General features: G+C 39.7%; 1 protein-coding gene across 4 annotated transcripts in view; it reads left to right on the top strand.

Moving 5' to 3' along the window:
- The window catches only part of enah (ENAH actin regulator), a 203,447-nt gene that overhangs the window by 120,317 nt on the left and 67,128 nt on the right, over nucleotides 1-16,002 (top strand). For 3 of the 4 annotated variants that reach the window (XM_059025350.1, XM_059025352.1, XM_059025349.1), the window contains exon 4: nucleotides 11,814-11,898. In XM_059025350.1, the coding sequence (XP_058881333.1) occupies nucleotides 11,814-11,898 (85 nt within the window). Of the gene's footprint in view, nucleotides 1-9,939; nucleotides 10,228-11,813; nucleotides 11,899-16,002 lie in introns of those variants that run through there. The other variant, XM_059025351.1, reaches the window with a different exon arrangement.

Raw genomic sequence — 16,002 nt, 5'->3', positions numbered from 1 at the left:
GGGATGCCTATTTTCACATCCCCATAAAACCAGTGTACAGGTTAACCTTTCAGGGAACAATATTACAGTTCTGTGTTCTGCCGTTCGGCCTCTCTCTAGCTCCACGTGTGTTCACGAAATACATGGAGGCTATACTGGCTTCATTGAGACTATGAGACATCAGGGTTCTCAACTACCTGGATGATTGGCTCATTTGTGCTGAGTCTCCAGCACAGGCACACGAACACATAGAGCTTGTTACCAACCACCTACATCGGTTGGGCCTGAATGTGAATTATGCAAAGAGCCAGTTAGTGCCCACCCAGATAGTTACCTATCTAGGGGTGTGTTTGGACTCAGGGCTCATGTTGACCACCCTGTCAGGCGACAGAGTGGAGAGAATAATCGCCTGCCTAGAGCTGTTTCAGCTAGGCAAAGCACTGCCAGTAGTGGCTTGTGGGCCTGATGGAAAGCAGTCTCAACACCGTCTACAGGCACTCTCTTTGGTGGAGACAGCCAGCCCATCTACGCCTAGGCATGGCTCTGGGCAGCGTCACAAAGAGGGAGGTCATCACCAGAGATGCGTCCAACTCATGTTGGGGCGGTGTTTGGAATGGACAAGCAGTGCAAGGAGTGTGGCAGTCCCCATGGAAGGGTTGCCATACAAATGTTCAAGAACTGCAGGCAGTGTACCTGTCCTTGCAGAACGTTTTGGAGCAGGTTCGAGGGAGGCATGTGCGTGTTCGTACGGACAACACATCTGTGGTGTCCTATATTAACCACCAGGGTGGTTTGCAGGCACCCATTCTCCACCGTTTGGCCCACAAGCTTCTTTTGTGGGCACAACAGAACCTCCTCTCACTCCGGGCAGTTCACCTGCCTGTGGTGATCAATTGGACTGCAGACCTCCTGTCGAGGGGGGGTCCCCAGCGGTGCAGAATTGAGACTCCATCATGAGGTTGTCAGCCGCACTTGGGAAGGATTCAGAAAGAGCAGAGGTAGACCTCTTTGCCTCTCCGGAGTCGGTACACTGTCCCCTGTGGTTCTTCATAAAAGGAGACCGGGGACCTCTAGGAGTAGACGCTCTGGCACACCTGTGGCCAGCACATCCACTCTATGCATTCCCACCGCTCGCGCTGCTGCCGCTATGTCTGGAAAAAGTCAGACAGGAACGGGCCAGGGTGCTCCTAATAGCCCCATACTGGCCCAGAAGAATATGGTTCTCTTACCTGATGCAGCTCCTGAGCAGCCAGCTGTGGGAACTGCCGATGCGCCGTGTCCTGTCAGGCAAAGGGCACTTTGTTGCACCCCAACCCATCGAGTCTAAGGCTCTGGGTCTGGCCCCTGAACTGTGCATTTAAGCCGTCTGGGGTTATTGAACAGGATTAACACCCTACAAAATGCCAGGGCAGCCTTTACCTGTTCCCAACATGGCTATAAGTGGAGCGTATTCCAGGCGTGGTGCTTATCTCGTGGTTTCGAACCCACGACATGCCCCATGGCAGTTATACTGCAATTTTTACAGGACCTTTTTGATAAGGATAAATCCCCCTCTACTTTAAAGGTCTATTTGGCAGCCATCTCGTGTGCCATTTAAAAATAGGTTTAGTCTCCCCAGGAGCTCATTTCCTGGCGGGGCAATTTTTGAAAGGCACTGGCGGCTTAGGCCACCGGTGAAGGATATAGTTCTTTGTTAGAGGTTGAATGTAGTGCTTAATGTACTGATGAAACCTCCGTTTGAGCCTATGCACTCAGCTAAGCTCAGATTATTTTCTTTAAAGGCGGCTTCTTGCTTGCAAAAACCTCAGCTAAGCATTCTCAGTATCAAAAACCTGTCTAATCTTTTCAGAGGCCAGAAAGGTGGTTACCCTTCGTACTAACCCTGCTTTTTTGCCGAAGGCCATCTCGCCTTTTCATGGTAACCAGTCAGTGGAACTGGAGGCTTTCCATCCCCCCTTTTCCAATCTGACTGGGAGCGACAGCTCCATACGCTTTGCCCAGAGCGGGCATTAGTGTATTATGTTGACAGGACTAAAAGCTGGAAGCAGTCAGAACAATTCTTTGTCTGTTACAGAGCGAAGTCCCAAGGACAGGCTCTGTTTAAGCAGCATCTGTCTAAATGGTTGACAGGCACAGTTAAGACTGCTTATGAACTGGCTAATCTGCCTCCACCAGAGAAGCTCACCAGCCATTCCAACAGGGGTCAGGCGACTTCATGGGCTTTGTTCCAGGGTGCATCTGTCCAGGACATATGCAATGCAGTGGTATGGGCTTCCCCCCATACTTTTACTAGGTTCTACCGACCTGAATGTCACAGATCGGCATAACCCTGTTTTCGGCACTAGAGTGCTGAGGGCGGCTTCCCAGTCAACCCTTACAACAGAACATTAGGTATTGCTGGATACTGATTAACAAGCACAAGGTGGTTTCGGCTTAGCTTTGTAGCTCAGTGATATACTACCATGTCCTTGCTACAGCTTGGGTACACTCCCCCATTTTGTAATGGTTTAATATTCCCTATTTGTAAGGTGGTTATCATAACCCTGGTTCCCTGAAATAGGAATACAGTGCTCCCTCGCTATAACGCGGGTCTCAGGGGACACACAATGTGAGTGTTATAACCGAAGAGCGTTATAGTGTTATAGGGGTGGGGGGCGCCGTGGGACACAACAACACACATCTGACTAAAATATAAAATAAAATAACTCCCTCTCTATGATGCACATATAGTGAAGCAAAAATGTAACTTTCTGTGAATTAACCATGCATAAAGCACCATGTAATCAATGGCATATTTTTTACAAAAAATAAAGTGGTAACATTCCCAGTCATTGATCATTTTAATTCGCAAATTTTAAACTATAAATAGCCTGGCTAAACGGGGGTTGGGAGTTCAGTTCAAAGCGACAGACAAGCAAACCAAGTGCGAGAAGGAGAGCGGGTCGGGCGAGGGGAAGAGGGAATGGGCTCGCCCCAGGTTCGGCTGCCGGAACGGGGCTGAAGCGTCTCGTCTCCTGGAGAAAGCTGCAGCTCCTCTCGCAGCAAAAAAGTAAATAAATTAGGAAAGATAACCACGTAATAGACCTAATATTTATTTAGTTATAAAACGAATGCTGAATAAGATGTCTGAATAAGTGCCAGCGAAGCTTTTCTTCAGTTCAGATACTGTATCAAAAGGGAAAGGCAGAAACAGAACTTACTGAGAAGTTGTTTACAGTTTGAACACCGGTACTATATTTACTGTAGAAATATTGCATGAATCATTAGTGTAAGGAATTGGTGGACATGCTGAAGAAGAGTTATATTCGAGGTGTGTTATAATCGAGAGCCTTATAGCGAGGGAGCATAGTTCCTTTATGCTCTCGGGGGGGGGGGTCTGTCTGTGTGGAGTTTGCATGTTCTCCCCGTGTTCGCGTGGGTTTCCTCTGGCTACTCTGGTTTCCTCCCACAGCCCAAAGACATGCTTGCTAGGTGGATTGGCCTCTCCTAAATGGCCCCTTAGCCCCTTAGTTGCCCTGCAATGGACTGGTGGCCCATCCAGGGTGTAGTCCCGCCTTGCGCCCTATGTCTGCCTGGTTAGGCTCCAGCTTACCGCAACCCTCTATAGGATTAAGCGGTTACAGGTAATGGATGGATCGATTTTACACTATATTGTGTGGGCTATATAAATACATATCTACCCCCCTCCAAATTACAAGCTTTTTATACTTGTTTTATTTAAAGTTTACATTTACACTTATTAAACTTTGTATACAGCCTTTAGACAATAAATAAGGAATCAGCCTGTGTGCTTTGCAAAACACAGATCTATTACTTTTGCAATGTTTTTATAATAAAGTAATCGGATTTAAAAAAAAATAAAAAAATTGGAAGAGGAGACCTGCAGGTGGAGCTGCTGCATTACTGTGTTATCACCATACAGTAGGCAGGCAGAATAAACTGTCTGTGTGGTGTCCCCTAAAGGTGTGTGTGTGTGTGTAGGTCACTGAAAGCTAACTTATAAACTCTGATATGATATTGATATTCATTAGTTATTGGACTGTAGTCATTCTGTGTTCTTTTTTTTTAGTAGGACTTTTATTAGTAAATACTGCGTTATTAAAATAGCCTTGTTGACCTCTTGATTGCTACATTTTTATAGCATTTTGTCCCAATACCACCACAGATACTGTGCATCCAGAATCTGTACAACTTACCGGTCTTTGATTAAATATGTCCCTGTGACGGAGGTTGTAGTTGATATGCCCCACAGGCAAACAGGTTTTATTTACATATTCACAGACTGCTCATGGGACACTACCAGCCATGGTAGTGTACAAAGTACATACAACAGTATATGAAAAGCAAAATAAACACTGTACACAAACTATAAAATAGAAGGTGCTGTGAAAACGCTGTGTGCTACTCCTAATAAATGGAGTTCCCACTTATTCACTTTGCTCTCTATACTTTGGTGGGGATGTACAATCCCTGAACTAATCCCTGATTAGTAAATGAACCCCGACCCTGGTTAAGCACACAGTGATTGACGGTTTTGACTTGCTTGCTCTTCAGTATCTGACTCTGGTTCACACACACACACAGCCATCGGCGAATTTCAGCTTCTTTGCGTTCTGATCCCGGGTCACTCTCACGGCAATCAGAGGATTACAGTAAGGTCTTTAGGTCTCTTTGTCTGGGTAGCGTTGGCTTTGGCTTTGCAGCAGCTTGGAGGTGAATAAATTTGACATTTTTTTATACCTGACACCCCACTGGAAAACACCTACCTGCTGATTAGGATCACACACAGCAGGCAGGCTCTCCCAGGAGCGTCAGGTATTTAATTAATCATTTACAATAAACACATTTTTACACAATACTATTTACAATATATACACACAAATCCCACTCTTCATGTGCAGGTCTCCTGCCCTGTCACAGTCCCTAAAGCAAGTACCTGTAAGGTTTAATTTAAACTGTTCACTAATTGGCTGTCTCTTTATTTTTACCCTGGTTGTGATAAATCATATTATATATTGATTTCATCTTTAGAGCTAATGGAGAATCTTTCAAGGTTATTTTATTGCTGTCCTCATGAATTGTAAACTGTGCAAAATAAGTTTTAGATCTTAACCTCTTTACAGCTAAGAGTTTTTGTCGTATGTCGCCTCTCAGCCAAGCATTTTATATTTTTACCACACTGTCTTTAAAGTGCTATAAGAAACATATTTGAGACAGTAGAGTGACATTTATTTTATTTATTTCCAGGTGCTTGCCAGAACACAAATGGAAAGAATGAATATATGCAGAGATTACTGTACATGGGATGTTACAGTTTATACATGCATATACTTCTAGAATATCACAAAATTAATTACTTGCATGTAGTAGATGTTTTCGTTGTCATTTGAAATAGAAAATACAAATAGGATTTTTTTGTTGTGCTGCATAAAACTGCAGGTGATCTAGCAATGTGGGTCTGTGACAGTGACAGCGACAGCTGCAATACCACTGAAAGCCACTATCTTCAAGGCAAACAGCCTGTCAGTCAAGCTTTGTAAGTAAGCAGACACGTCTGGCAGGTTTGCAAAGGGCTTCACTGTCTCTGTATGAAGTTTGGTGCGGTTTAATGACGGAATGATGTAGTTACACAGATAAGAAGGGTCGATGGCGGCTACCCGAGACCACTAGGGGAATCGAACATAGTCTTCTCTGTACAGAGTGTAGCCGAGTTAAATTGGACATGGGTATGCTTATTTCAGTCTAAAAATTACCAAATGTGGCTTTTTTATGTTTGGCAATTTTCAGTAAGCTATTCATTTGTGTTTGGAAAAAATTCAAGCTTTAAGTGGTAGACTGTACCCTGTTAAAGCTGCCCACACTCCTGTTTAAGAATGAAGTTATACAAAGAGCACCATTATATCTAAGTAGTCTAATGCAAGGGTATGCCTGATGCGGAAGGACACAAAATGTTGCTACTTCAAATGCCTAATATAAAGAGCTTATTTCCACATGGGCTACTAAGGTAACAACTGTTATATGTACATTTATTTATTTTTAATGGTATGAGACACTACGTACCTTTTGTTAGTTTTATTTATCAGTATTTTTTGTGTATTTTACTAAATTTAAAGTATTGGAACTACATTTTTTGTGTTAGACTACAGTTCATCAAGTGGTGTGGGTACCCATACAGAAGATCAGCAGGGCTGAAATCTTTTTGATAAGTAATTTATATTACTGCTATTATCTACCCTTGTGACAGACCAACACTATATCTAAAGCTATCAGTAGCAGGCAATGGATCATGTTGCTGTACACAGTGCAGGTAACTCTCTAAGGTTGCTAGCCATGTTGTAACTAGTTCTGCCGGTCGTACGCTAATTAACATGCTACTGTACCTGATCAATAATTATTATGCTTTAAACTGATTTGAAATACATTCCTGTTTACTTTGGCTTTCCTTATTTTTTTATGTTTTTATGTATTTGTTTTTCAGACCAACAGAAATTAATTGTCAGAAATAGAGGATAGAATACTTTCATGAAAGTATTCTAATATTTCTTCTGTTATTGTTTCTAAAACAAAATTCTTAAATGGCAAAGGGCAGCCTATGGAAATACATATCCAAAAGCTCTTTTGTTTTACCAGATATTTAAGTAACTGTACATTTTGTCAATAATTATTTTCACTATTCAAGACCAGTATTAAATAAGTACAGATTGTGCTTTTGAAGCCCAGAAACTTGATGCATCCAACTGCTAAGCTCAAATTCGTCTGACAGACATAGCACGGATGTGAACCCAATCTTTTTATTTAAGGCCACTGCCTCAGCCTGGAAGGATACTAAATTAATACATGCTTCTAAGACACTTTTTTCTGGAAAGGTTCTATTTTGGCACAGCCTTTGCTAGTATCCATGTTGCTTTATTTTTATTAGTTATATCGTGGTGTCCAATCTTATAAACAACTATTGAGTGTTAAAAAAGGTAAGGGTACAGTATTTGAGTCCCTTTTTCCCCTCAGTGGGGAGCATGTGGTCTTATTTTGTATCCTGTGGTTAATAATATAGCCAGAGCTGACATGACACAGACCAGTAAAGCTAATCACTCACGTAGTCCCTATGATGAGGCTAGACATTGCGTCTCCCTGGCTTTCTAGAAAAGGCATCTTGGGAGGAGAGGGGGTGTGGATTCAATTTATTTAACTGCGATAAATAAGTTGAACAGTTTTTATTGCATCACTCATACTAGTGTATTACAAAAGCATAAAATAATTTATTAGGAGACAAACCTTTTTTTTTTTTTTGGTACACCCGTTGTTGCCCCAGTTGGTTGGAAGTGGCAATCATTTTCAAATCATGTCTGAGTAGAACTGCAGCTCATGGTTTTTGAAATTGAAGCGATTTAATCAACATGTTGGCTTCAAAGTGACTAAGATGTGTGGCACCATTTAAAAATAGTTTCTGATGAGGAAACACTTCTAATTTAAAATTCCAGCTAGATTTATGTCAGAAATAAACTAAAGCTAAAACTCAGGCCTGCTACCAGACCCCCAAAAATATATCCAACATTTTAGTTTAGTATTCTGGTTTATAATACATATGACTCTATGGATAAGACCCTATACTTCAATTCAGTCAATATGCCGATAGAATGCAGTGACCAAATAATCAAACAAAACAACTCGCAGGCATCTAATTTCAAAGCATCTTCCAGATATCTGCGCTATGACTCCAAGCGGTAGACTTACAATATCCCTTTGAATCCAAATACTTTTTCCTCAAATTACTATCAAGTTGGTCCACACAGTATCCCTTCTGCTTTTTATGCAGCATCAAGTAGTTTACTGCTTATTCTAGTTTCAAAATGGTTTGGGACCTCATCTAACATTTTTTTTTCTTTCAGTACTTTTGCATTTGGCTGTTTTTATTTAGTTTATTAGGTCAAAATTAAGTCCACACAGAGTAATTTTAACAGATCTGACAGACTCAACAACTTTTTTTTAATCTCAAACTTGCAGCTTCAGCTTTTCACTTCTTAGGATGCATTTATTTAACAAAGAATTAAGTTAGGGTATGCCAGCTGAGTTTGTGTATGCCTGCAGTGCTCGAAGCACCAGCACCTTTCATCAACAAACCGTTTTAGAAACCTGAAAAGAAAACCGCCCTAGCCAAGACGTATGAATCCGCAGTTATCCCTACTGAGGGCTGTCAGAATCAAGTCTTGTCATAACTTCTGGGTTTTATGTTCCTTTATTAAAATGAAGGGATGTTAATATGAACTCTCTACATGCAGAAAAGTACTTGATGAGCTCCCCAAAATCCCACCCACTTATGCTTAAACTGCCAAAGCTTTTTCATTCATCAAAATGTGGTTTAATTTTGGTTTTATCTGTTGTCTGTGTTGTTCGATTTGGAATTTTATGAAAATCTTGGGTTTGGTTCAGTTTAAGAATCATTACCATTGTATCTCTAATTTCTATTGATACCGAGCATTTAACTTTAATACATTATGAACCTCTGCTCTGCGAGATGGATATTATTATGAATCATTATTATTAATTGGTCATTTAGCAGATGCTTTTATACAAAGCGACTTACCGAGACTAGGTGGTAAACTGCATCAACAACTGCTGCTGCAGATTCACTTAAAATTGCTATTGAACTGGGAACCTCCTGCTATCAAGACCCTTTCTATAACCACTGACAACCAAGCCTCCTATGCATTATATAATAGATACAAATAAATAAATAACCTATCGGTATAACCTCATTACAACATTTACCTCAGTGGTACAGTACTGAGTGTACCATTTACCCAGAATATCATCTTTCTGAGCTTGCTTCTGAAATGCACATTTATAAAGGTACCATTGTATTTTAATACGATGCAGGGCCAACCTAATTATAAAACAGTCACACTGAAGTTACAAAGATTAAGTTATGGTAAAAACAGTAAGTTATAGTCAAATGCAACTAATAGGAGCTGAACTGAAGAAAAAAGGCTAAAAAGCCATTACAAATGACAAAAGCTTTTTTTGTCGTCGGTGGGCAAAAATAGCATTACGATATCTGGAATTGAAATTTCATCCTGTAGATGAGAGCTGCTTTCTCTTTCCTGGCAGTCAGCTGCTTTTATGGTTGATTGTGCTTTCAGGGTAAAGTGCATTAGAAAGCATTACTCTTACAACACCTGATCAATATCTCTATCTTACCTGACCTTGTCTTCAGTGATGGTATTGCATCTCAATGCGCTGAAATGCAGAACTTAGGATCCAATAAAAACAAGTACATCAGACACATGAACAAATACAAACGACAGACCAAAACTGCACATACAACTTTTCATTTTTCACTTTTTATTATTTTAAATCTGATCTAATGGTTCATACATGCTCACTGAGCTCCACAATTTCTGTCTTGCATTTTAAAGGTGAGGTATCCCATTTAAAACTGATAATGGGTTTAAAGAGGTGTGTGACAGAAGCAGGTACAATCAAAATACAACAAAATGAATGTGTGTAAACATACAACATGTTTTAATGAGTACTTGTGTACATGTGTAAATGCAGTCTGATTTTAAACTTGTTTTTCCTCTCTCTTTTTTCCCCCCTATTTACTGTAGTAAGTTTTTGTAGTTTTGTAGCAGACAAACCAAAAAGGTCTGACCGGTTTAGTGAATGGATTATAGTGTACAAAGGGCAAATACTGTACAGTCCAACCTTGATAAGGGTTTTAATTTTGAACAAAACAGAACGCTAATGACTATATGCCTTTTTTAAATTCCTGTTTTAAGTAACTGCTGTAGATAAACTTATCTAATAGTAATCTGAAGGGCACTGTTGCTTGCCTTTCGCAAACACGATATGAATAATTTAACATGGGCAGGAAATGCAAACTGCAGCCAGTGTAAGTGCAGCATCATACCAATATGTAAACAATATGCTGTAAAGCACTGTTCACTAGACCAAGCCCCTTGTACCGCACAGAGCGTGCACCCAGGATACTCGTCCTTCTGCATTCGGCATGTAACTTCATATCTTTATTGAGAAGTGATTTGGTTTTGTGAAGAATCAATGTTGTGGTACCAGAGGAAGGTCTGAAGCACTCCGCTCCTGTGCAGTGCTAGAATGTAAAAGGGATGGTCGTTCATTTGGGTTCCGAGGAGACTCTGGAAGGTGCTGTCGGCTCCACGCCCCAGGATGGTGGAAATGGACTCTGGCAGTATATCTGCTGCCAGAAACGGGATCATGTCTACACCTTCTTATGTAGGTGTTCACAACTTAACCTGTTCTCCTCACTGCAATGAAGGGGCTTTTGTTTTTTTTGATGGGCTACAATTTTCACACTAAAATGTATCTTGTTTACAGAATTGCAGTATATTGTTTTAATAAGCAGGTGCTGGTATTTATTCAGATAGAAAGGTTACTGTGTGGATCTGCAAACTGTATTGATCTAATAGTTTGGCAGCTACTGTGGTGAAAGTTAAATCAAATGCAAGCTTGATCTGTTAGGTTCGTTTTTTTTAATTTAAAATGTAGAAGAGGCTTGTGATGTCTCTAAAGCTTACTTATATTTATGTGTTGTCTCTTCTAGGAGGCTTATGAATTTGCCATGCACATTAACAAACGATTCAGCAAAAAGTGTTTTTATATTGTAAAATAATTGAGAGACATGGAAAAATCTACCAATAGGTCAAGATTTATATATTGCAGACATTTTCTGGATTGTCCGTTTGTTTAATTAATAGAGTTTGTACTGGGTGTTTATGTTCAGATAGTTACTATACATGTTAACAAAGTTACCATCAAAAGTATGGATAGAAAGCTCTAAATGTTATTATTAGACAAAGAAACATGTTTCTCCACTGTTGAGATGTAAATATTGGGTTGTTTGTATTTCAGTAAGAAACTTAACAAACATCCTTTTCCAACCTTCGTGAACTGTGCTAAAATGGAGGTGGACGTGGGGGGTGGGTGGGGTGCAGAAGTGGTCATACAAATGCTAAGACCGTAGATGCTTCCATGTTTTGCTGTGGGAACATAATACAACAAACTGTAATTTAAAGATCAAGGTTTCTGCAAGAATCGCTGGAAATGGGGTCACTTTAAACCTGGAATAGCAGTGTAGGTCTAGATTTAATAATCAATACAAATTGCATGGAAGGGGAGGGGAAGCGTAACCTTTGGCACCTTGTTTCATAGTTTACAAAAATACACTTTTAGTAAGTTACACACCACAAATAAATATTTCACCTTGCACAGTTGGGTGGAACTGAAAAAGTGCCCTCAATGTTTTTGGGTTAAGGTGGTGGTGGTCAAATGTGACCCCAGTTCCCTGCTCGTATTAAAGAGGATTTTGTGAGTTTGAAATAGAAGTTGCTATTTAGACACACATGCCATGCGGTGATTGTTGCAGTTATTAAGTAGTGTTTACATGTTTTACTTTGTTAGTATCTGCTGAGTTGTAGGCTTTTCTAACAGAGTGTCTCCCCACACAATATTTATTTAATCAAATTTTCCAGCAACTGCTTCTTTTCTAGTACCAAACTGACACTATTTGATAACTAGATTTGAAGTTTTCTTGAGATTAGTGACTATGCTACTAGAAATTCAAGTCACAATCACCCCACCCACTGAGCTCAGTATGCTAAACAATGCCTACTATATAAATAAGCCTTGGCATCAGTTTAACCTCTCCAATGACCCGAGTATAATGCTGCTCCCATTGCTGTGCTGGTGTAAAAATAGCACTTAATGGTAACCCTGTGAGGGTGTTTGTCTTGGTGGTTACAATATCGGTTGTAAACACTGTCCCAGAAAAATACTCTTTTTGCTTTTTTTTTCTTCTGCAGGCCCAACATTGCCACGACAAAACTCTCAGCTTTCCCCTCAGGCACAGAATGGTCCTTCACAGGAGGAGCTGGAGATACAGAGAAGGTAACTACATTTTTTTGACTTGCTGTACCTCTTTTTAATCTGTCCATCTTGTGGAACACCTTTCAGCCCTGCTTGCTGAAGGCAGCCACAGATGTATTCTGAGTGATGTGGCAGGAGAAGCTGTGTGTTTACCCTGTTGCCACTACCTGTCAGTTGTGGCATGATGAGTGTGTGGTATCCCAGTCTCAAACTTGTCTTTCTCCTGTGGGGGTAGCTGCCCTACCCATCAGATTATTCAATAGGAGTGCAAAAGGTTGACTCGCAAAGACATACAGTAATGCATTATGCTGATGCAGAGGCTTTTATACCTTAAATGTGTGATTATAAAAGAGACCGACTTGAATCTTAAATCATTCTGTTAAAGCACCTCCAGGGTTCCGTTTGTAAAATGATAGAATAAGGTAGAGTCTTTTCAGGCTAAAGAACAAGTTTTGGTTTCCATTAGCATTGGAACATTCATTAACCGCTTTGATGAAACGTAAATACTTACAGATGTACCAATGAAGAGATAGGCCTACCTTTTATTTTACATACAACAATGGGCAGCAGTGTGGAGTAGTGGTTAGGGCTCTGGACTCTTGACCGGAGGGTTGTGGGTTCAATCCCCAGTGGGGGACACTGCTGTTGTACCCTTGAGCAAGGTACTTTACCTAGATTACTCCAGTAAAAACCCAACTGTATAAATGGGTAATTGTATGTAAAATAATGTGATATCTGTATAATGTGAAATAATGTATAATGTGATATCTTGTAACAATTGTAAGTCGCCCTGGATAAGGGCGTCTGCTAAGAAATAAATAATAATAATAATAATAATAATATAGTAAATCTTAGAAAGCTAAGAAGAGAGATAGGGTGCAGATATTTAAATTTTAAATTAAATTTGATTCCAGTATAACATTACTGGGACCATCTCCAACTGTATTTTATTTATTTATTTATTTATTTTTGTAAAATAAAATGTTTTTGTTTACAGATATACTATAATTAAGAGCAATCTTTAGACTGCTATAGTGTAGGTAAGCTTTAACCAACTAGCCTAGCTTGGATTTAACCAGGCTAAGCACAATGTGATTATGGAGAACATATTTTTATGATTAAGTAATTTAGGGACTGATGTAAGGATACGTCCAAAGTGAGGTGTATGTACAGAATGGTTTTCAAATGCCATTCTGAACCCGCTATCAAGTTAGCGCTTTGTCATTATCCATTTAAATGATATTGAAATGTATTCAAAATGAAGAAAAGAGCATGGAATTGGGCGGGGATCTGTCGCAATGAGATGCAAGGATTTTGCCTTTATACTTGGGCAATTGCTGACCCTCCAAAAACTTTGCACCTGCTCTGACAAGGTGCAAACCATTATAAAAGTGAGTAATTAAGAGCTGTATAAAACCAGACACCTTCAGAGACCTGGCATTGGCCTCAGGATGGCTGCTGTGGTACACTTCCTGATGTGACGATGCTTGACTCTTGTTGAGGACAGGCAGGAAAACCTTCGACCCAGGATCTTTGTTTGGGATGCCGGTGGATGCGGTGGTAAGGTGTTATCATCTCACTGGCTAAGGCTGTTCCAAATAACTATTTCATGCTGTGTGACCTCAGCTGCCAGGACTCTCAGCTTCTCCTCAGAAAACTTTTTTATTTTGTTTTCCATGTACCAAGAGGACTTTTGATGCCCTTCTCTGACACATTATTTTTGTTTGGCTTTTATTTTCGTACTCCACAACTCTAATACAGCACCTACTGCTCTCTTTCCTCCTAACTCACCTCACCTCTGGGCTGGAAGTGCGGCCGCTAAATAGCCTGATGCACAGGCGGCGCTCATTGCAACCCTCATTATCATTATTGCAGCTCATTATTTGTGCGTGTTGAGTAATGTGCATTGCTCTTAAGCTTACATAGGCTGCAGTGCAAACTAATTGTCTGGCCACTAATTGCCTTGCACTACGCCTATCCTTACATCAGCCCCTCAATATGGTAAACATTTTCAATTTTACAATCTAAACAATTGTAATACCTATCATTTTTCAACAGCATGAAGGCAGACTATTTTAGTTTAAGCTCCTTATAAGGATGTACAGGCCAGTTTTGATCAACCCAAAAAAAAGTTTGGTCATACTGTATTACTTAAGGTTTTTTTTTTTTCTTTTTTGTTCATGTAATTTATAGGAATTGGCAGGAAACCTTCCACTTCGTTACTGTTCCAGCATACTTCCATATTTAGCTATTGCAGTCAATGACATTGGCCAAGTTTCTTTCTGATGTAATCCAATTTTAATTCAGTACTGGTTTTTTAAATTAGTGTCTTGCTGAGGAGTTATACATGCTTGTTAGGAAATGCAGATTAAGGTCGCTGTGGCAAAGTATGGTTGTCCTTTTAAAAAAATGATGGTGTCTTAAAATAGACACAGTAACTTTCCATAAGCTCCAGACTTGCTGAAGTGCTAGTAACTAGGCGTTGTATACAGGGATGACTTTCCATTCCTATACTGCTCAGCAGAAATGAAAATGCTTAGTCTGTCTGCACACCAGATTGAGGGGGAAGGTGTAGTCTTTCACATAACCACTTACCACTTTACTTATAGAATTAGCTCTCACTGTAGTTGTCCTCCTTACCAACAGTTGCTTCCTGCAGATCCCATTTGGGAGTTGGAGTATAGATTTCCTAATTTGTTTTAAGGCTACTAAAGTTTAAAAGAGAGCTAGTAAATCTTGTCTAAAAACGATGAACTGCAGGGGAGATTTTCTGCTTAGCCATGTATAATATAAAAAACTAAAAAGCTTTGATTTACGACTATTTTAACTAGTGAAAATGTAAACTGTGACTAAAAAAAATAATATATATATATATATGTTGAGCTGTAATGAGATGTCTTTGCATTTACACATACAGTGCCAGTAAGAAGTCTGAACCCACCACCAAAAAGTCCTTGAACTGCCTATATTGTGCAGAAATCCAGAAGCGTTTGATTTGTAAAACACTATGAACATTCCAAATGTATGTAGTATTTTTGATTTTTTTTTGTATTGTTATCATTCAAAACTAAGGTATAGTCAAGGAATGCAATTTAGGCCTTAAACTGTAAAATCAAGTGGTGTACTTGCAAACTATTTTAAGTGATTTATGTATTAGGAATTTGTTAGAAATCGGGACTACAACCATTTGCAAGCTGATTACTGTTAAACTTTGAAACAAATGCCTAAGCAACCACTAAACAAAATAAGTGACCAGTGAATTGCAGTATTCCTTTGATCAGAGCTCTTCACAAAGAAAGCTGTAGTCAAAGGAATACTGCAGAAAAATGTCTCGGGGTGCATGTGGCAGACACAGCAACGGTACGGGAGCGTATCAGTTTAACCCCTCTTGCAAATGCAGGGCACCCAAAGAAAACCTCTGGAAAGCAAGATTGTGTTATTTGGGGAATATAGATTTCCTTCAAAATCACTTAAGTTCTCTTGAAATAGTTGTATTAATACCTTTGTTTTGAAAGATAAAAATGTAGAAATCAAGATTGCTACATATATTTGGAATGTTTGTAGTTTTTTGCTATCACATTTTGATTTATACCCAAGTCATTAAAAACATTTATGCTTTGATCTGTAATGAGCAAGGTCCAGTTGTAAATAAAATTTTACAGACAACCAGATTCACTGTCTACTGGTTGGTGGCCTTCAAATTTGATTTCACTTTATAGAAACCCTGTAAAATTCGTAATAGATATGAGCTTGTCTTCCTGTACTTCAAGCATGCGGCTGTGCTTGCAGGCTGGAGCTTAGAGAGGTCTTGAAACAAGGCTGAGAAGCTGAAAGCCACTTACCCTGGAGATCTACCCCATCTCTGACACAAGGGAGATGTGGATATTGTCCAAGGCCAGCTGGGAATGCATGCACTGCGAGTCAGTGTTCCTGTGCACTGATTTTATTTTTATTTATGTATTTATTTATTTACAGCTTATTGTGATCTTTACATCAGGCATAATTGACTTAACTATTAATATCAGAATAATTAATTAAATAAATAAAAAATAAAAAAACACAATCCTGTACTCACCATGTTTAGTAAGTGTGCCGACATCCCTCTGCAGAACAGCTTGAGGGAGA

Source organism: Acipenser ruthenus, chromosome 6 (assembly GCF_902713425.1).
Source record: "Acipenser ruthenus chromosome 6, fAciRut3.2 maternal haplotype, whole genome shotgun sequence".
In the NCBI taxonomy this organism is placed as follows: domain Eukaryota; kingdom Metazoa; phylum Chordata; class Actinopteri; order Acipenseriformes; family Acipenseridae; genus Acipenser; species Acipenser ruthenus.
The sequence above is the reverse complement of the archived record's forward strand: the minus strand, read 5'-3'. Positions and strand labels throughout refer to the sequence as shown.